Genomic DNA, 20,487 nt, shown 5'->3' with positions numbered 1-20,487 from the left:
TAACTTTAAAATAATATAAAACATTTCTTAATCTAAAATAAACAGAAAATATTATAACTATAAATAAATAAACAATTTAAAATAAATAAAAAGACCCAATAAATTGTAATGCATTAATAAACTGGCACATTTTTTCTCGCTGTCGTGTCCCTTCAGCTTCTTGGTTGCCCAAAATCAGGTTTTTCTTGATCACCATTTTTTGCTCTGAGATTTATGAGTATCATCATATTGGGTATTAATATATGTGATGATATCGTCAATCTGTTGAACAGCCATAATCTTTTGAGTGAGAATAAAATTTTAGAACAGGGTTTGTTGTTGTATGATCAAATTTTAATTGCATGCCTCATATTTAATTTGATATCAACGTGATGAAAAGGTGTAAGCCTGATTTGGGTGCGTTTGAGATTTTTACTTGATGGGGAATTCTTGTATTGCGGGCCAGAATGGATTTATGCAATCTGTTTCAAATGTGATTTTTGGAACAAAGACTCTTCCTCCGCCGCATTCAGATGGGAATAATTCTGATGCGAAATCGCCAAAGCCGGAGAATAGTAGTAGTGGTAGCAATCCTGAGAAATCGCCAAAGCCGGGGAATTCGCCTAATATATTCAGGTTTAGGAGAAAATCGACAAAAGATAAGGCTTTGGAGCCGGATGATTCAGTACAAACTGCACCCCCTCCGCAAGTTAAAATAGAAGATGGGGAGTCTACGAAAGAACGTGGTAAGACGAAGGTTAAGCAGGAGGAAAGTAAGTCTCCTAAGCCGGAGGTTAAGCATGAAGAAATTAAGACAGATAAGGCAAAGGTTAAGCATGAGGATAGTAAGCCAGAGGAAAATAAGGCTGCTAAGGCCGGTGTTAAGCAAGAGGAAAGTAAGCCTGCTAAGACGGAGGTTAAGCATGAGGAAAGTAAGCCTAGTAAGGGGGAGGTTAGGTTTGAGGAAAGTAAACCTGCTAAACCAGAGGTTAAGAAAGGGGACAGTATTCCTAAGGCTGCCAAGCCGGAGGTTAAGCAAGAAGAAAGTAAGCCTGCCAAGCCGGAGTCTGGGCAAGAGGAAAGTAAGAATGCCAAGTCAGAGGTTAGGCATGAGGAAAGTAAGCCTGCTAAGCCGGAGGATAAACATGAGGAAAGTAAGCCTCGCAAGCCAGAGGGCGAGGTTAAGCAAGTTAAGATAGATGCTAAACAAGAGGAGAGTAAGCCTGCTGCAGCAGGGCATTCAAAGAGTAAGAAACATATGAGGCGATTATCTAGTATGGGGCTTCAAGTGGATTCAGTTTTACAGAGGAAATCCGGTAATTTGAAGGATGATTATACTATAGGGAGGAAACTAGGAGAAGGGCAGTTTGGGACAACACATTTTTGTTTAGATAAAAAGACAGGAAAAGAGGTTGCTTGCAAATCTATTGCAAAGAGGAAGTTGATTACAAGGGAAGATGTTGAGGATGTCAGAAGGGAAATTCAGATAATGCACCATTTAGCCGGACATCCAAATGTTATATCTATTGTAGCTGCTTATGAGGATGCTGTTGCGGTATATATGGTTATGGAGCTTTGTGCAGGTGGGGAACTTTTCGATAGGATTGTACAGAGAGGGCATTACTCAGAGCGGAAGGCAGCTGAACTTACTAGGGTAATTGTGGGGGTTGTAGAAGCTTGTCACTCCTTAGGGGTTATGCATCGAGATTTAAAGCCTGAGAATTTTCTTTTTGTCAATGAGGAAGAGGATGCTCCACTGAAAACAATTGATTTCGGACTCTCAGTTTTCTTTAAGCCAGGTATTTCTTGCAGATATTACGAGCTTACATGCTCTGTATCATGTTATAGAGCATCGCTGAATGGATTAGGCTATATTAATGTGATAACTTGAAACCAAAAACTTTTGGAAATGATTTCTTTGAGTTGTGGGTATACAAAGTTTTTAAATGCTTTGTTTTTTAAGATTGCGATATGATCTAGAGCCAATGTCACCTTTTCAGGTGATACATTTACCGATGTGGTTGGGAGCCCTTATTATGTGGCCCCAGAGGTGTTGCGGAAGTTTTATGGTCAAGAATGTGATGTTTGGAGTGCCGGAGTTATTATTTATATATTGCTTTGTGGAGTCCCTCCATTTTGGGATGGTGAGGAACTTAACATTCTCCTGCTTTCTGGATCTGTTGTTTGATACTATCATTAACTTATTGTCTAACCATGTTGTTTTGGTATGCTTGGTTCAGAAAATGAGCATGGAATATTTGAGCAGGTTTTGAGAGGTGAACTTGATTTGGAATCAGAACCATGGCCTGATATATCGGAAGATGCTAAGGATTTGGTAAAACGAATGCTTGTAAGAGATCCTAAAAAGCGATTGACAGCTCCTGAGGTTCTTAGTAAGTATATGTGCTGCATTATATATATCAACTATTTGTATATATTAGCAATTAGTAATCACTTCAGTTGGCATTTTTATTACCTTTTATACAGCAAATATGGCTAAATAATGTAAGATGCAACATCTAATGTTCTTCACAACTATGATATAGTAAAATTTTAATATGTCAAACTGCATTATCCTTCCTCGATAAACATGTTATCTTTAAAGTAATTTCTTCTGACTTTCCTGAAATCTTTGGCTAATTAACAACTAATAATTTATAGTGAAAAACTCTTCATGTTGAAGTGCTTCAATTACTTACATCGTGCTATCCAATTATATCTTTGTCCCTTCCAGGCCATCCTTGGGTGAAGGTTCATGGCGTTGCTCCAGACAAACCTCTTGATTCCGCTGTTTTAAGTCGTTTGAAGCAATTCTCTGCAATGCATAAGCTCAAGAAGATAGCCATCAGAGTAAGGATAAACATGACCTGTCAAATTTTAACTTCTATTGTAGGGATGCTGGCATTTAAATGATATCACTATTATCATTTATTATCTAAATTTAATTCTCTTGATTCGTGAAGGTAAGTTTATTTATAATACTTACTCTATCTTACTACAAAGTAGAGAAATGAGGGTCTAGCAGTCATTCAAAAATCCAAAATCACCCCTTTAGTCATGTATATCTGGAGCAATTTTTAGTTTTGGACAAGTGAACTATTCAGGGTTTTCATTTTCATGATATTGCAAGGGCATGGTTATCAACATATTGACCATTTAAGGAAATGAATATAGGGTTTAACTCTTAAGTTTGGATATTGTATAATTCAACCACGTGTATTTTAACGGTGATATGTATCAGGGAAGATCTATGTTACCTGGACTCGGCTAAAAGTATCCAACATGGATATGCATCTGAGTGCTTGAAACTATATTAAAAATTTTACTTGTTTTGGCCTAAAATAAATGTCGGAGTGTCCATACCCATGTCCGAGTATCAAATGTCGGAGTGTCCATACCCTTGTAATATGGACTCACTTTTTTTGTTATGTAACAAACAGCCAGAGAAGATAAATTGGTAAAACATCTTGTCCATTTAAGTATTAAAGATTAATGTGAATGCCTATACTTAGCATGAGCTTTTCATGAAGTCGTGTAGGAGTCAAATTTTTATTTACAGTTATATATTTATATTTCTTAAAATTATTTTCCAACATGCATATCTTTGTTGTTTACAGATAATTGCTGAGCAAATGTCTGAAGATGAAATTGCAGGACTGAAAGAAATGTTTAAAATGATAGATGTTGATAATAGTGGACATATCACTCTTGAAGAACTGACGACTGGTTTGGAAAGAGTCGGTGCCAATCTAATGGAGTCAGAGATCAAACAATTAATGAAAGCTGTAAGTGCTGGCTAAATATTATTGTTAATCCTCATATGTAGATAGCATAGCATGGTAAAGTTACATTCAGATAGTATGTCTATTATAGTTTTAATTTGGAAACCAAGCAGGGTTGTGACATGGGCAGTTACCCTGAACCCCTGAGCCTCTACTGAGACTTGAATACTTGACCTCTTAGGTTAGTGTATAAAATATTTTTGTAGTCTTTCAGAATAAAACACAGAATGACAAACAAAATCTTAGTGTTATCCATTAAAAAAATTTGTTTCTTGATATTCCTTTTCAGAACACACTGTATTTTGTTCTGGTGATCTGTCTCAACTGACCAAATTTTTATGTTGATTGCACTGACCAAATTTGTCTGTGATTAGTGGAATTATAGGAACTCAATTGATCAGGTGAACTAGCAGTTCCAACTTTTAAGAAAAACTTTAGTACAAATTTGTGACCACTGATTGATGAAGATATCCTAGACAAGAAAATTTAAGACCACAACCATTAAAAATAAATTATAAAGGTTAAAGGGTCTAATAATAACTTGAGAGATATTATGACTATATGTATATATTTATTGATGTTGAGACCTTATTTTAGATAAGAATAAGCAATCAGCCACTGTGAAGCTACCGACACATATAAAATAAAATATATAGTTTTGACCTGCAATTCTCCGTTAGTCATTGTGAATGATGTGGTATTGTTCTGTCATGTTGGCTAAATCCTATATTCATCCCAACTCACCAGATAATTAGATAATATGTTCACTTGATTATGTCTTGTTTGGGATCCATCCAGTTTGTGTATAAACTTGCCTAAGCGTGATTATGTGTTGTTGAGTATGTGATGCTGCATCTAACATTGTGTCTGCATGAAGTCTGCCCTCTGTGTGTTCATTATGTTGCTCGTCTGCCTCCTCAGATATGTTTTTAGTAATTTAGATATGTTTATTTGACGTTGTGTAAATGGGCTCTGCAGGCAGATTTGGACAATAGTGGTACAATTGATTATACCGAATTTGTTGCTGCAATGCTAAATCAAAGCAAAACCCTGAAGGAGGATCATATCTTTGCTGCTTTCTCATATTTTGACAAAGATGGAAGTGGATACATCACTCCGGATGAGCTTCAACAGGTCTGCGAGCAGTTTGGATTTGGAGATGTACATCTGGAAGAAATTATGAACGAAGTTGATCAGGACAGGGTAATCATTATCCCTTACAAATGCCATATCTTTAATATCTCACATTCATGCCAATATTTTTACCAAGATAAAATATTGACTGTTGTTTTGGGACATCTTAATCAGGATGGGCGCATTGATTACAATGAATTCGTGGCCATGATGCAAAACACTGAATTTAGCAAGAAGGCACTCCAAAGCAGTTCTAGCACTGCGTTTAAGGATGCCTTCAAGACATCTTAATCAGGCTGGGCGCGTTGATTGTAATGAATTCGTTGCCATTATGCTAAACACTGAATTTGACAAGAAGGCGCTCTAGACCAGTGCAAGCATTGCGTTAAAAGATGCATTCAAGAGTTGTACTTGATTTGCGGCATTGCGTGGCACATCTATTAGATATGTAGCTGCTGGCAGATTGTTACTGATTTAGTGGTTTGCATCAGGCATATTCAATGGCAGGCTAAATATAGAACATCAAACACAGAAAGGAAAAATCTAACCAAGTAGAGTTATGTATTGAGTCTGATATATGCAGCAAAAATGCTCAATGAATAGCAAGAAATTATCGAAGAATTGTAGAAGGAAAGGGTTCGATTTATAGTTGTATATTGCAGTTACAAATAGACTGAGATGTACATATAGACTAGGCAGTTGTATGAACTTTTTATAGAGAAATTAAGAGTTTATTGCATTTTGCACCCCACTGGTTTTGGCCAAAATCACTTTATTACCTATACTTTCTATAATTGCACTATGCATCCCTTTATTATTTTTGGCGCATCACTTTGCACTTTTTCCGTTAAAAGTTCAGGGGTAGTTTGGGCAATATTAAAAAATTAATGATAGATAGACCTTTATTTAATTTTTTTTACCCTCTAAACGATATTTTTTGAAATTTCTTAAAGAACGAAAGTTGTAGAGAACGAAAAGAGTCTCTTCAAACAATAAAATTCAAAATTATTGAAATCTTTTTTGTAATTTTTTAATAGATTACAAAAAATAAAGATCTTGTAAAAATTCGTAATGAATTCAATTAATTTCAGATTTCGATGATTTTGGATGATTCGGAAAACACTTTCAATTGCTTATAACTTTCGTTCATGTTGTCTCCTCACATCATGTTTCGAAATATTTTTGAAATAATAAAAAGTATTTACCACTCATTTTTTTAGTTTAAAATTCAATTTTCAAAAATATTTCGGATCATGATATGAGGATACAACATGAACGAAAGTTATAGCCGATTGAAAGTGTTTTCCGAATCATCAAAAATCATTGAAATCCGAAATTCATTGAATTTATTACGAATTTTTACAAGATCTCTAGTTTTTGTAATCTATTAAAAAATTACAAAAAAAATTTCAATAATTTTGAATTTTATTGTTTTAAAAAGAACTTTTCGTTCTTTAAGAATTTTCAAAAAATATCGTTTAGAGGGTCAAAAAAATTAAATAAAAATCTATCTATAATTAATTTTTTTTATATTGCCCAAACTACCCCTGAATTTTTAACGGAAAGGGTGCAAAGTGATGCGCCATAAATAGTAAAGGGATGCATAGTGCAATTATAGAAAGTATAGGTAATAAAGTGATTTTGGTCAAAACCAGTGGGATGCAAAACGCAATAAACTCAGAAATTAAATATATTTTCGTCTCTCTATTCTTCCTGTGTTTATTACGATAACATTCCAAGTACACTTGCGATATTATACACTTCATCAAACTGATGTGTTATGATACAATTATGATTGTGCTCACATCGATTTTCATCAATTTCTGGTCTTAGAATTTAAGTTTTAAAAGATTGCAAATATTTCCATTTGTACTTGAATGATCAAACTCCACCTTGAATCGAATTACTCAGACAAAACTCAGGTTGAAATTTGGATTACCCGAACCCAGTTTGGGCCGGGCCTAAAAATTTAAGAAAGGAGAAAAAAAGGTTTTTGGCCCGAATAGGTCTGCCAAGTAACTAATAAATTTAAGATGAAGTCGTCTCAGAAATGATGTAGCATAGTTCATTACACTAGTCCAAAAACAAAAAATGAAGTCTATTTTTGTATACGACTCCCGAAACAAATTAAAGACCCCCGGATTAAATGAATGTCGGGAAGGTCCTTGTGGCCATAAAAAAAATTATGGCCGCAAGAAAATTAGAATTGTTTTAAGAAATCAATATTTGTAAGAAAATTTAAAAAAATAAATTATAAAATTATATTTTATATACATCTTAAAATATATATTTAAAAAATATGAAAAGAATGTAAACGATTAAGAAAAACGAAAATAGTATCATTTTAGCAATCATTCACAGTCGAAAACGCTCTCACATAGACTTACATTAGGCTTGTGAACAAACAGGTAACAATGAGTCTAGCACCGACAGAAACAAGCCCACCCCCACCCTCCATATTATTTCTTGTTGTCAGTTCATATTGTTACCGAGTTCTGAAAAATGTTTGGTGCACATAATTGTGTACAAAAACATGTACATAATGATATGTGACAGATTTTAATTGGATGGTCCCCTTGCATTTACACCAAACACCAACCACCCCAATTAAAACCCACCACATCACTTGCCACATCATTATGTACAAATTTTCTGTACACAATTATGTGCACCTAGCACTACTCTAAAACTATTCGGAGCCGTGGGTTTGGTCTCGACTCTCGAGGATAATTACCTCTCTTCTTATTGCAAAAATGTTTAACTTCCCCCTATCTCATAATTAGATACTGGTGACTGGTGAAGGATTCTTGTACCTTGATGGACTTCAACGTGGTTTTACGTCGCTCTTGGATCAATTGCAGCTTCTTCTTGTTAAAAAACATTTATGCGCAAAAAATAATATCTCAAATAACAATTTCAATCTAGTTTTAGTATGATATGTACAATTCTAATTCTCATTTAAGAAAAAACAAAAAAATTGATACGTCAATGTGTTCTTACCGGGCCTGGAAATTTCATAACCATTTATAGCCCTCACTTTTGAACACTGCTAACAACGAGGTGTTCTTAACATTTTGTGGTTGGAGGAATATCTCCCATTTACAACAATGGAGATATTGTGTTTTAGGTTTTTAATTCACCTGTGTTGCCCTAAAGATGGACATATGGTCCCCATTGGTAGTTAAAATTTGACATATTTGTCTCTTTATTACCGGTATAAATAAGGTCGTATATGTTTTTAGGCCCGTAGAAGTAATTCAAATTATATAATATACAATTAAAAATATAAAATAATAATAAAATGAATGTGATAATTTTTTACCTAAAATTTTGGGATAATTTTTTTTCAATCGATCAATTAAAAATTAAACTCCCTATGTCCAAAAATGTGACCAAAATATGATTATTCTATTTTTTTACACGTAATTTAAGATGTAAACAATATATATGAAAAAATTAATGAATAAAATTTATCATGTACTATATTTTTCAGAAAAAAAAATTAAAATAAAACATAAAAATATATTTTGTAATATTAAATTACGTATAAAAAATAAAAACAACGCTGCAGAGAATATTAAATTTATACCGAAATTGTATTGAAAATTGGCGGGACATGAAATTGGTCACCAGCTCAGCGCTTACCATTTCACCTAGCGTCAGTAAAATACCTGAGGAGGTAACTATCCGTGTGACAAACACAGCTCGTCTTCCGGCTGTCAATATCAATGCCCACATCACTCCTCGGCTCGGCTTCTCAATATCAAGCTTGCAAAGCCGCGTCTGGCCTCTGTTTTTAGAATTGTTTATTTTAAATATTTTTTTTGTAAAAGTCACATTTTTAAATGATTTTCCAAATTTTTTAAAACCTAAATAAAAATATACTAAACAAAGAAACCTTACGATCCCATCTGGTATATAAAAGTGATATAGGATATCTCAAGAATTTCAAAATTTTCAAGTAATTTATTTTATACAGCAGGAAATATATGATTGTAATTAGGCAAGTGAAATAGTTGTTATATTATCAACATACAATTAAAAAATCTGAGAATGCATGGGATTTGATTAATTGTAGAGTTTTTTTTGTTTTTTAATAATTGTAGAGTTCCATATTACCTGTTTCTAATATCAGAATATTTTACTAAATCTGATTAAATAACATCTTGCAACTTGTAAGAGAATTTAAAAAATAAAATAAGTTAGTCAAGTCGGTTAAAATATTCTGTAACACGTTCCCCTTAGTTTATAAGACTGTAATTGTCAGTTGTCACCCGTGAAAAATGCACCCATTAGTCTTGTAATATTATTCGTTTCACAAAAATAAGAGAATAAACATGAGCAAGAATAATCGAAGTATTTTTTTTGATTTTATTTCAGGAAAAAATTGTTTTAACTAAGTATATAATAAAATATAAACACAGGGGTATATAAAGAAATAATTATAATTTGAGATTCAGATGCAGTGTTCTAAAAATCTCCGATTTAACCGATTAATCCCCGATTAATCCCCTGCAAGGTCGGCCATCGATCCGATTTTTGAAATCCGATTAATCGTTATATATATCTTTTATAATCGAAGTATATATGATAAATTATTAAAATTAAAATACTATATTACTTTAAATATGAACAATTATAGAGTTTATGAATATATTAAATATATTAGTTACTAAATAGCTAATATAATAATAATTAAATATTAAATAATTTTTTAATATTAAAATAAATCCGATTTTCATTCCGATTAATCCTTTCGATTAATCCCCGATTTCCAATTAATCCCCGAATCGGTAACTCAACCGATTAAGTCCGATTCCCGATTTCTGTAACACTGTTCAGATGTATGAATGCATGAATAATATATGCACGCAATAATTAAATTAATAAACAATAAATGCGACACTTCAACAATAGCTTATTATTGACCATTTAAGATTTGTACGGATTCTATTTCTGATTCAGTCGTATAATTAATTCCAACTCACTTTCTAATTAATTATTCGGCCCGACAATCTATACTATACTATAAAAAGCCAACATAGGTATAATTTGTAGTCGTACAAAATTTTGGTTTGGTACTCTCCTCTAAAACTAAAAGTCTACAACATGTAGATAGCTATTCTATACTATACTATAAAAAGCCAACATAGGTATAATTTGTAGTCGTACAAAATTTTGGTTTGGTACTCTCCTCTAAAACTAAAAGTCTACAACATGTAGATAGCTATTAAACAGTTTCATATACTAAAAACACTCCTTATGTATATTAATATCTTTTTAAATATAGTTTATAATTAGTTGAAAAAGATGAAACTACTGTTAATAACATATATTAATATTAAAAAAAATTTATAGATAAATGTATAACTAATTATAAATATACAATTTTGAATATCTTTTGTCTAAAATACATATAAATAATTAGAGACGCTACTTTTTAATCATAACGTATTCTACTCGAAATTTAACTCTGACGTGTTCTATTTCATTACAAACACGAACCATTACGTAAAATATGAAGATATATGAAATATGAAAATTTTGATTTAAAATTAATTGAATAATAAACTATCACATATTAATATCAGAAAATAATTATAGATAGATAATAAATTGTGAAAGTTAAATTTTCGTTAGAAGATATAATCAGTGGTTAATATAATTTAACTAAAATCCAAATTATTAATACTAAAATACTAATAAAATGGTGTTAAGATTTAAATTATAATTAATAAATTACGAGTTATATAAGCGCCCGTGCTTTGCACGGGTTAAAGGCTAGTATGTTTTAAACAGAAAGACGTTTTAGTGCAAATCAATGACTCTTAATCTGAAAGATGAAATGCATCTTTCCGTGGTTAAGATAACATATCAAATCTTCCCTAGCTTGTTCTTGTTGAGAGAGCATTATTAGTTAAGTACTAGTATCATCAATATACTTATATAAAGGAGAAGCGAGGGTCGTGTAGGTGGCGCCTCTCACATCGCTACGTTCTATTTTTCTAATTTTCTGGAATTTTTGGATGAAAAATATCACAAATTAGAACTACCTTTTTTAGTTTCAGATATATTATAAGTAAGTTTCAGAATCTGATTTAGTTTCAGATTATTTATGGAATATAGCATGTTGAAAGTTTTAATCTGATTTTGTTTCAGATTATTTAATTATGGGAAAGAGTAGCACACAGGTCTTTCTACACCTATAAATACCCCTATAGGTCGCAACCTACTCTCTCTCAATACCACAACCCTACCTCTCTCTATCTGGTGATAGTTCTATTACTCGATTTCTAACTCGATGGTGTCGTTTTTCTACAACGATAAGTGAAGGCGTGCAAAGGTAGTTATAAACCGCTATGTGGGAGTCGAGAAATCCAAACACGGGAGAAAAATATAATCTTGGTTGATATCAATAAATTAACTATTAGTGATGTATATTTGTTGGTTATTCTTTTTATAATATTTGTTTTGTTTATCGGACATGTTTGTTATTGTTAATTTTTATATGATTTACTTTGTATACAGGAAAATATTATTCACGCATTATCTGTTTGCTCCGTTCAAGCAACTTTTAAGTGAAGGCTGTTTATACAGTATTAAAAAATAAAGGTTGTTACACGCAAGGGTAGCTATAGACCGCTATCTCACGGATTTAATTTAGATGTTTTTGTGCACAATCAATTCAGAAAAATTGGAGGAAGGTGATGATGTAAGAACATTATTACTTTAAAAAAAAAACACACATATAAAATTAAGATTCGTCGTCCTTTAAATTGTTAATTGCGTGTAGAAATTTATTTTCATTTTTTCACCATGAATTATAGTCCAATTTTACAATTTTATATATTAGTATTGGTATTATATCAAGATTTTTATAATATAAAATTTATTTTATCCTACAAATATTAATTTTTAATCATTAATATACTTTTTATAGATAGTCACAAAATTATCGTACTCTACAAATATTAATATTGAATCATTAATATAATTTTTATAAACCGTCGCAACGCGCGGCTTCTCAGCTAGTTTCTTAAACATTTGTAGGATCCAGAGATTGTGCTTTCAATATTCCGAGAAAAGATACATAATTCAGGATTGCGATAGAAATAAAAAATATATTAAAAAAAAATCTACAATTTTGAAGGTAAAATGTGGAGATTGTGCAAATATGTACTCGCTCCTTCCCTCTCTTTTACGGTCTGTTTGACATGTATTTTAAGATATACATAAAAATTGTTTCATAATTTAATTTTAATATTTTTTATAATTATGTAAACTTAAATTTTTATTTAGGAATTTTTTAATAATTATAAAATTATATTTTATACAAATTTTAAATGTGTGTCATACTCGATCCCCAATGTAAACTAGTTGGGAGCATATGGAGTAAATAATTAGGTAGACTGTGAACATAGAATACTTAAGTATCAGTTACATATATTTAGTGAAAAAAAAATACTTGTAATTGAAATATAAAATCAGTGATTTTATGATATATGAGTCTTTCGTATACACAATCGTAAAAAAATAAAATAAAAAATCACTACAAAAGGAAATTTACAAATACAGTAGTATGCTACTCCTAACCTCAACAACACATCAACTTAGAGCATCTCCAACCGTACAAAACCTTTAGGTAAAAAGTGAGTTGGCATATTATATATAAAAAATTTAGCCAACCTCTTAAAAAATTCACACTCCAACCACATGAATCTATGCATGGCTAAATTTATCGAACTTCTACAGGTCTGTAAGAAATCTGTAAGAAGATTGCACATCATTTATTACCATATTGAACTGATATATTCTATTTTAACAATCTAAAATATTAATAACATACTATTTTTAAATTATAGCCAACCAATTTAGCCAATACCATTGAGGTACAATGTCTTATAGGTTTAGCAAATTTTGCATAATGTGTTACAGGTCCAATTTAGCCAACGATTATGGATAACGCCGTTGAAGATGCTCTTAAAATGTTTGAATTTCTTAAGAAAAGTTATTTTTATTATGGTAATTGTCGTTTTAATACGTACATAAATACGAGAGTTACTCCCTAACCTCCCCAACACACCCTATTGTTAACTTGCCCCATACATTGATAGTATTATAGTACTCTAAGAGCAAGTCCAAGAGTGTCTTAGAGGATGCCCTATATAAATAATAAAATATAATGTCCTAGTAGTTTAGGACATCACTTTTATAAATTCACTCCAACAAAAAGCCTTATCCACAAGCCCTATTATTAAAATATTAATATTTTGAATGAAAAAGTAGAGGGAAAAGTAGTGGGGAGAGAGAGAATGATAATATTTTATTATTAAAAGTGAAATGAGGCACAAGTAGGTGAGCCCTAAAAATAGGGCTGAAGTAAGTTGTCCTAGTGATTTAAGGCATCACTAGGACACTGTTGGAGCAATGTTTTCAATCAAATGCCTCAAATTATGACTTAGGACATCATTTGAGGCAGCTGTTGGACTTGCTCTAAGAATGTCAACTTTGTGTTTGGTGTGTGATGCTTCCAAGCATATATTTACCGAAGCTTCCTTGCCGCTCGCGGCTCCTTCACTGTCTTCCAACCACTTTGATATGCCTTTACTTTTCAATTAACACATGGGTCCAGTTCAACTATATGCTCCTACATGTATCTTTCGCACAAAATACAAACTTGAAGATACTTGTTGTGTAATGCACACGTTGGGCTTGGTTTAAACAATGGCTCGCAAGTCGCAAGGTTGTTAACAGGTCCTTTAAGAGTTAGCTGTCCGGCTCCCATCATATACTACTATGCTTGTGGTAATGCTTACTTGTATTGTCATATCAGTACAGATTTTTAAAAGTACTCCCGTGAATTATAATTAAAATTCATAAATCGGAATTAATTGATTGACTTCATGATTTAGAAAATTTACTATAAATTTTTTCAATAAATAGGAGATTTTTGAGTTGGATACTCGGATCAAAGAGTCGAATTATACTCTCTGATTCGACTCAAAATCTTCTATTTATTGAAAAAATTTATAATAAGTTCTTTGTTTAGATAGGTTGTTTTACAGCCTTGCACTTGCTTGCCTTTGCCGCAGGATTAACTTAATAGTATTTTATATTATTCGTATCAGTGATTTTCATTTGAAGCAATTTTCAACCGAGTAGTTAAGACCTGTGTAAAAGAAAATGTGTAGCGGTGTGGCAAATGAGCATTGCTGGAGGCAAATGCGAAGCAAGATTATTGATGAATTATTAGCATTTGCTTTAGATTAATCGAGATCCACTTTAAAGGAGTCAAATAGTAGTCGTGCTAGTATAATTGAGATGGAACAAATATAATTGAGATGGAACAAATTGTTCTTATATTGACTTGATTCTTCAGCTTAGCTTGCCGACAGTCTCAATATTTCGATTTTTCTTTTTTACGTTTTGCTTTCTGATTTATTTTGTGCGTTGCCTTGAGTCGTAATTAATTCGTGTACTTTTTGTCCAAAAGTTAAAACACGTTCTCAAGGTGGTATGTATAATGATAAATAATTATAAACATATTAAGGAATGTTAGATTTGGATTTTTATCGCATGGAATCGGCCTCGATAAAAAGCGGAAGTCGGACCGAATGGATAAAGACAAAACGGAACAAGATTAATTGATTAATCGGATATTGATCAGATGATTAACTGAATAATTCAAAATTTAATCAGTAAATTACGAAATACTTCATCTGTCCCTTTCATTTCTTTACGGTTACTATTTTGGGATGTCCCTATCATTTCTTTACGTTATTATAAATAGTAAGTTTTTCTTACCATTACCCCCACTATCTTCCCCTACTATTTCATATTTAACAATAAAAACTACTATTACACCCACTACTTTCCTCCACTATCTCAAATTTATTATTAAATAATGGTAGGTCCCACCATTTTACCCACTTTTCATCTAACTTTACTCATTTTTCATACTTTGTCTTGGTCTCCGTGTCCCCCTCCAATGTAAACAATTGAGGGGACGGAGGGAGTATGAATTAATTGATGATTAATATTGACTTTAAAACAATACATAAAATATGTAAATTACACCTAAATTCTTGTGAAGCAAAAGTTATCATGTATGAAACAATTTTTCTATTTGGGCAACAGTAAAGCTCAAAATATGTGTTGTTTCATAAGAACAAAAGAGCACTAATGGAATTAATTCCCTCAACAGTGTCATTACATTTTGTTATACGGGTGATAATTTCAAGAGTAAAAGTTATGCACACAGTAAAAGGTGACAATCACAACGTTGCTCCGAACAACCACGGTAAAAAGATAAAAACATTTAAGGAATAATGGTTCCAAATTTAAAAGCAAAGATGTACACTTGTCCACGCAGGAAGACTCAGGTGCATTCAAAGCTAAGCCATCTGGTCGAGGTTCACTTGTAGCAGCTTGCAGCTAAAGGAGGACGCTGTCTAAAACCAAGCCGACTCGAACCCTTGGTAACTAAACCGGACCCACAGCCAACTTAAAACCGAACTCAAATGTAACACCCAAACAGCACCTTAAGTATAAAATATTTATATATATTACTCACTTTGTTTCATATTACATATCCATTGTTGGGAACAAAAAATTGTTTCAAATTATTTGTTCATTTCAACTCTCAATGAAGTGTAATCAATTTTTGTATTTCTAATATGAGTTTTATACCACACCTTACTAAATTATATTTCCTAGATCAAATATATGCCACATATTATACTTGGTCAATGCAATAAATACAATAATAAATGAAAAATTTCTACAAAAGTTAGTATTTCTTAATATGCGTAATTTGTTTAAAAGTGGACATGTATTATGAAACGGAGGGAGTATAAAATACATTTATTCCCCCTCAATTATATATGATTTTTTAATCTATATTTTAGATTATAATTTTATATTTTATTTTTAAATATTTTGATTCTAAATAAAAATTTAAATTATTTTACAAAATTATTTTTATAAAAATTTTAATTTACGTATCGGGCTCTCCCTTCCAAATATGGACAGCTGAGAAAGTAGTACATACAACAAATACATTTTACAATTAACAAACAAAATTCAAAAAGTTAGAAAAATAGATATAAAGTGAAAACAAGTGAATCAGAAACTCTGTGTAGTTTGTTGGACTCTATTTATTATTACTCATTTTATTCACATGTAGTGAGAGAAACTCACACAACAACAACACAGAGAGCGAAAAAAACAGCAGTACTACTAATCAAGGCATCACAACAACACAACAACAACTTGTTCCTCTCCTCATCTCCAAGTCTCTCCTCAAATCTCTCCAGCCTCAGCGCCATGGATTCTCATATCTATGGCGCCACGCGTGATCTCTCTCTCCTTGTTCTCTCTCTTCTCTTCCTCTCCGCTTATGCATTGCCCGCAACTTCGTCTCAGATCAACTCAAATTCCGTGCTGGTTGCACTGCTGGACTCGCGCTTCACCGAGCTCTCGGAGCTTATCGAGAAAGCGTTACTTCTGCAGACTTTAGAACAGGCGGTGACGAGGCATAATATTACTATTTTTGCGCCGCAGAATGAGGCTCTGCAGCAAAATATTGATGCCGAGTTTAAGCGGTTTCTTCTGGAGCCGAGAAATCTCAAGTCTCTGCAGAGTCTTCTGTTGTTTCATATTATTCCGAAGAGGATAGAGTCGTATCATTGGCTTCATGCAAAGCATGCAACGCTCTCGGGTCCTCATTTGAACCTGAAATATAATCATTTAAAGAGTGAACATTTTGTCGGTGAGGCGAAAGTGACCCGACCCGATGACATAACCCGACCCGACGGGGTCATACACGGGATTGAGCGGCTGCTCATTCCTAAATCGGTAGAAGAAGAATTTAATGCTCGGAGAAGTTTAAGATCGATCTCCGCGGTTTTACCCGAGGGAGCTCCGGAAGTTGACCCGAGGACGAACAGGCTCAAAAAGCCTGTTCCGGTTCCCGTGGGAGCTCCCCCGGTTTTACCGGTTTATGATGCTCTGGCGCCGGGACCGTCTATAGCCCCGGCGCCAGCGCCCGGGCCTGGTGGCCCGAAGCATCATTTTGACGGCGAGAGTCAAGTGAAGGATTTTATTCAGACACTGCTGCATTACGGTGGATACAATGAATTGGCAGATATTCTGGTGAATTTAACATCATTAGCTTCGGAAATGGGAAGATTGGTCTCTGAGGGTTATGTGTTGACAGTGTTGGCGCCGAATGATGAGGCGATGGCGAAATTGACTACTGATCAGCTGAGTGAGCCTGGCGCGCCCGAACAGATAATGTATTATCATTTGATACCGGAGTATCAAACGGAGGAAAGTATGTATGGCTCTGTCAGGAGATTCGGGAAAGTGAATTATGATACTTTGAGATTGCCTCATAAGGTTGTTGCTGAGGAGGCTGATGGCTCGGTTAAATTCGGACAGGGGGAGGGTTCGGCTTATTTGTTTGATCCGGATATATATACTGATGGAAGAATTTCGGTTCAGGGGATTGACGGGGTTTTGTTTCCAGCGGAAGAGGAGACGAAGCCGGTTAAGAAAATTGTGCCTGCTGCAAGTAAAGTTGCTGCTAAATCAAGAAGAGGTTTGTTTCAGTAAATTGCAATTTTGTTATGGTATTACATAAATATTGATGAATTGTACATGATTTTGTCATTTATTGTGATCCGTTTAGTTTTATATGCTATCAATTTATGGTTTTAGGAAAAACGATAAACTACAAATTTGTTAGGAATTGTGGAGGGGAATTGACCTTATTTCTGGTGAATATTGTGACAAAATCGACATTTTTAGGACAAGTTCTCGGGGGGAAATCTTGGCAAAAAAAAGTGTCGGTGATCCGATTTAAGAGTCATAGCTGGGTTGCAGCAGATGTGATGTTGAAAGATATAGGTGATGGGTCAAGTGGGACTATATTAAGTTGAATGAAGTTGTGCACAGTGCATTCAATTCCTACCACTTGATTTTAGTATTACTTTGCATATAAACACTAGCTTTGCCTGGTTGTACATGATTATTTGTTAAGGGTAAAAGCCAATCAAATCTTGCTTATCACACATGTTGTGGAAAACTAAGGTTATCTGTGCGTTGGGTGGCTTGTTTCTATTGATTGTTTTATTAGAGTTCTTTTTTGCATGTTTGACTTTGTTTTAGTTTAGTATCCAAGGATTATAGGCTGGACCAATTCTATGCATGCTGATTGATTTGTAGGGCTGGGAATTGATCTTTGATTAGGCCATACTTGCACAGTAGACATAGTCCCTCTGCTGTTTAAGGTCCGCTTATGGTCTGAGCGGAATATACTCAAAATGTTTGATTTTGTTTTGACACTCGGTTTGGTTAAGTCACGTACCGTGATCAAAACCAGCAAGATAGTCCCTCTGGTTAAGTCACATTCACGGATTTTGCTCAAACTACAATAGGAGCTCTTAGGAATTTCCTGCATTTAGATAATAGTTTCATGGGGGGAAATACAGCTGGTCCAGATAAGGCCAGTGTGTGATTCATGTAGCCTCTTTCGGTCCTCAAAACTTAAACTTAAGCATCTTTTTTGCAAACGTTTCACTCGTAGAATAGTCCTTTTCTTTATTAAGAACATTTTCACAAAGAATTCCCTTCTTGGACACCATCTGTTTGTTTAAGCTGATCAGTTTTCCTATTGAGCCTGGTGAGCTCAGCTGTCATTCGCTAACGTCATACCTGGGTAAAAATTCGGTAGTGATTCTTGATTCACTTATCATAGCTGGATATTATTATATACAGACTCTTTGTCTTTGCTCAATTTGAAGTTTACTTGAAAGAATAAATTATTTTGGCCGTATCAATTAGTAAAGCGATTATTGCTTTATTATTACACAGACTGCTGATTCTTGTGACTAATAATTTATCCTGGCTGACCGACTAACAGCAACGTTTTTGTTGTATGTGCTTTCAACAGGCAAGTTGATGGAAGTCACATGTAGTATGCTGGGGGCATTACGACAGGATCATCGTTTCACTAGCTGCCACTCATAATTCAGACTCAAGTAAAAACCCTCAAAGCAACAATAATCAAGCACAACAATGCAGCAAGGTAACTATATGCATCGAATTCCCGATACTAAACGTCGTCGTACGCTGCCTCTGTTTCTCAGGCTCAGTGTTCTTGTTCTGGAATGTTATATCGCAGTTGTAGAAAGACCCTGGTTGAGTAGTAATAAAGGGTCAGATTTGCTTGCATTCAAGTAAACCTTAGCTGAAACACAACTTTCTCTGGTCATATATACTGTAATTACTTTTTCATTTTTTGCTGTATTTAAGTTTGTTTTGCCTGCACAAATATAAAAATACTCAAAGAACATAATTTGTGTGTTCTTTTTGCTTTTTTGATAAACAATTGTCTGTGCATTGTGAGTCATTTGCACACATTATAATCTACATGTCTGGTGTTTTGTAATGTATGGAGAAATGGGAATGGGGGTGCTTTATGTAAATATTAATTTTATTGAATGAATACAAATATTGGTGGAATGGAAGTGTCGGTGGGGGTTTGGTATTTTGGTAATTAAAATAGGTGAGGCCCATGAGGAGATGGTATGACTTGGAAGGTGACAGCATTTCTTTATTGTGCCTTTGATTTAAAGAAAGTAGATTTTTTATGTCAAACACTCAAAGGTGAAAACTCACTTTCATAATAATAGTTAATTTCTAGATTAAGAACAAAGAGAGATGGATTAATTTGGAAGAAATGCTGGAGCTTTAACAGCTAGAGTCTTCTGCATTATTATTTGTAGCTTTGTAATGATAAGTTTCTTACAATATTTTTTTCAACATAGTGAATAAAGTTTGTTAATTGGGAAACATTGTTTGATGAACCCATTGTCTAATACTACCGTGTTTATCCTGATAATGAACTCATAGTTTAATACTAACTTGTTTCTCGTATTGATGGTAAACATGTTTAGATTTTGTAAAACAGGGGCATAATACTTCTGGTGAACCAACACGCACAAGTTTCCTCTTATATCTGAATACATAAAATGACATAATACTTCTGCTGAGGTACAAGTTTCCTCCTATATCTGAATACATAAAATGAAGCAAACAAATACATGCAGTTTAACTATCAGTCTGTGGTTTCCATCAACTGAGGTTTATATAGCAATATTTTTAGCTTAAAAATGAAACCGGGTAGAGTTTCATACAATGATCGGCTCATGAGCCAACTACTCTTTCGAACAAGTATTGTGACGATTTGGTGAGTGTAAATCTCGAAGATTTTGGCACAAAATTATATTTTTCAACGGAATGTAGGCGGAAAATATGTGAATGTAACCCATAATTTATATTCAATCTGAATGACTGAATCTATCATATCATATTTATAAATTAATAATTATTTAACAAACTTTTAATATCTTATACGTTTAAATTTTTAATATTTTATTAGTACTCTTTTTTCGGCATAAGATTAAGCGGTTCAATAAATTGAAAGAAAGAAACAAAATGCAATACCATACATTAAATCAGTATATATCGTTATGATTTTTTTTTTTTGTTTTTTCTTTGTCATATATCGTCATGATCTCTAAGCAGG

The 20,487-nt window shown here is 33.3% G+C and overlaps 2 protein-coding genes across 2 annotated transcripts; both read left to right on the top strand.

Annotated features, from left to right (window-relative positions):
- Positions 1 to 217: 217 nt before the first annotated feature.
- LOC108211229 (calcium-dependent protein kinase 20) lies at positions 218 to 5,636 on the top strand. The gene is made up of 7 exons (XM_017382769.2): positions 218 to 1,778; positions 1,980 to 2,123; positions 2,220 to 2,372; positions 2,714 to 2,829; positions 3,597 to 3,764; positions 4,740 to 4,964; positions 5,070 to 5,636. The coding sequence occupies exons 1-7, from the start codon at positions 419 to 421 to the stop codon at positions 5,184 to 5,186; spliced, it is 2,283 nt and encodes a 760-aa protein (XP_017238258.2). The 5' UTR covers positions 218 to 418; the 3' UTR covers positions 5,187 to 5,636.
- Positions 5,637 to 16,038: 10,402 nt separating this feature from the next.
- LOC108215108 (fasciclin-like arabinogalactan protein 15) lies at positions 16,039 to 19,347 on the top strand. Its single transcript, XM_017387455.2, has 2 exons — positions 16,039 to 17,496; positions 18,850 to 19,347. Exons 1-2 carry the CDS (start codon positions 16,221 to 16,223, stop codon positions 18,924 to 18,926), a joined length of 1,353 nt encoding a protein of 450 aa, XP_017242944.1. The 5' UTR covers positions 16,039 to 16,220; the 3' UTR covers positions 18,927 to 19,347.
- The last annotated feature ends 1,140 nt before the right edge of the window (positions 19,348 to 20,487 follow it).

Source organism: Daucus carota, chromosome 3 (genome assembly GCF_001625215.2).
Source record: "Daucus carota subsp. sativus chromosome 3, DH1 v3.0, whole genome shotgun sequence".
Taxonomy (NCBI): Eukaryota; Viridiplantae; Streptophyta; class Magnoliopsida; order Apiales; family Apiaceae; genus Daucus; species Daucus carota.
The sequence above is the reverse complement of the archived record's forward strand: the minus strand, read 5'-3'. Positions and strand labels throughout refer to the sequence as shown.

Coding starts and splice junctions, on each gene's coding strand:
- LOC108211229 (XM_017382769.2), top strand. CDS start 419: ATGGGGAATTCTTGTATTGCGGGCCAGAATGGATTTATGCAATCTGTT. Junction 2,124..2,219: donor AGTCCCTCCATTTTGGGATG/GTGAGGAACTTA, acceptor TGCTTGGTTCAG/AAAATGAGCATGGAATATTT. Junction 4,965..5,069: donor ACGAAGTTGATCAGGACAGG/GTAATCATTATC, acceptor CATCTTAATCAG/GATGGGCGCATTGATTACAA.
- LOC108215108 (XM_017387455.2), top strand. CDS start 16,221: ATGGATTCTCATATCTATGGCGCCACGCGTGATCTCTCTCTCCTTGTT. Junction 17,497..18,849: donor TGCTGCTAAATCAAGAAGAG/GTTTGTTTCAGT, acceptor TGCTTTCAACAG/GCAAGTTGATGGAAGTCACA.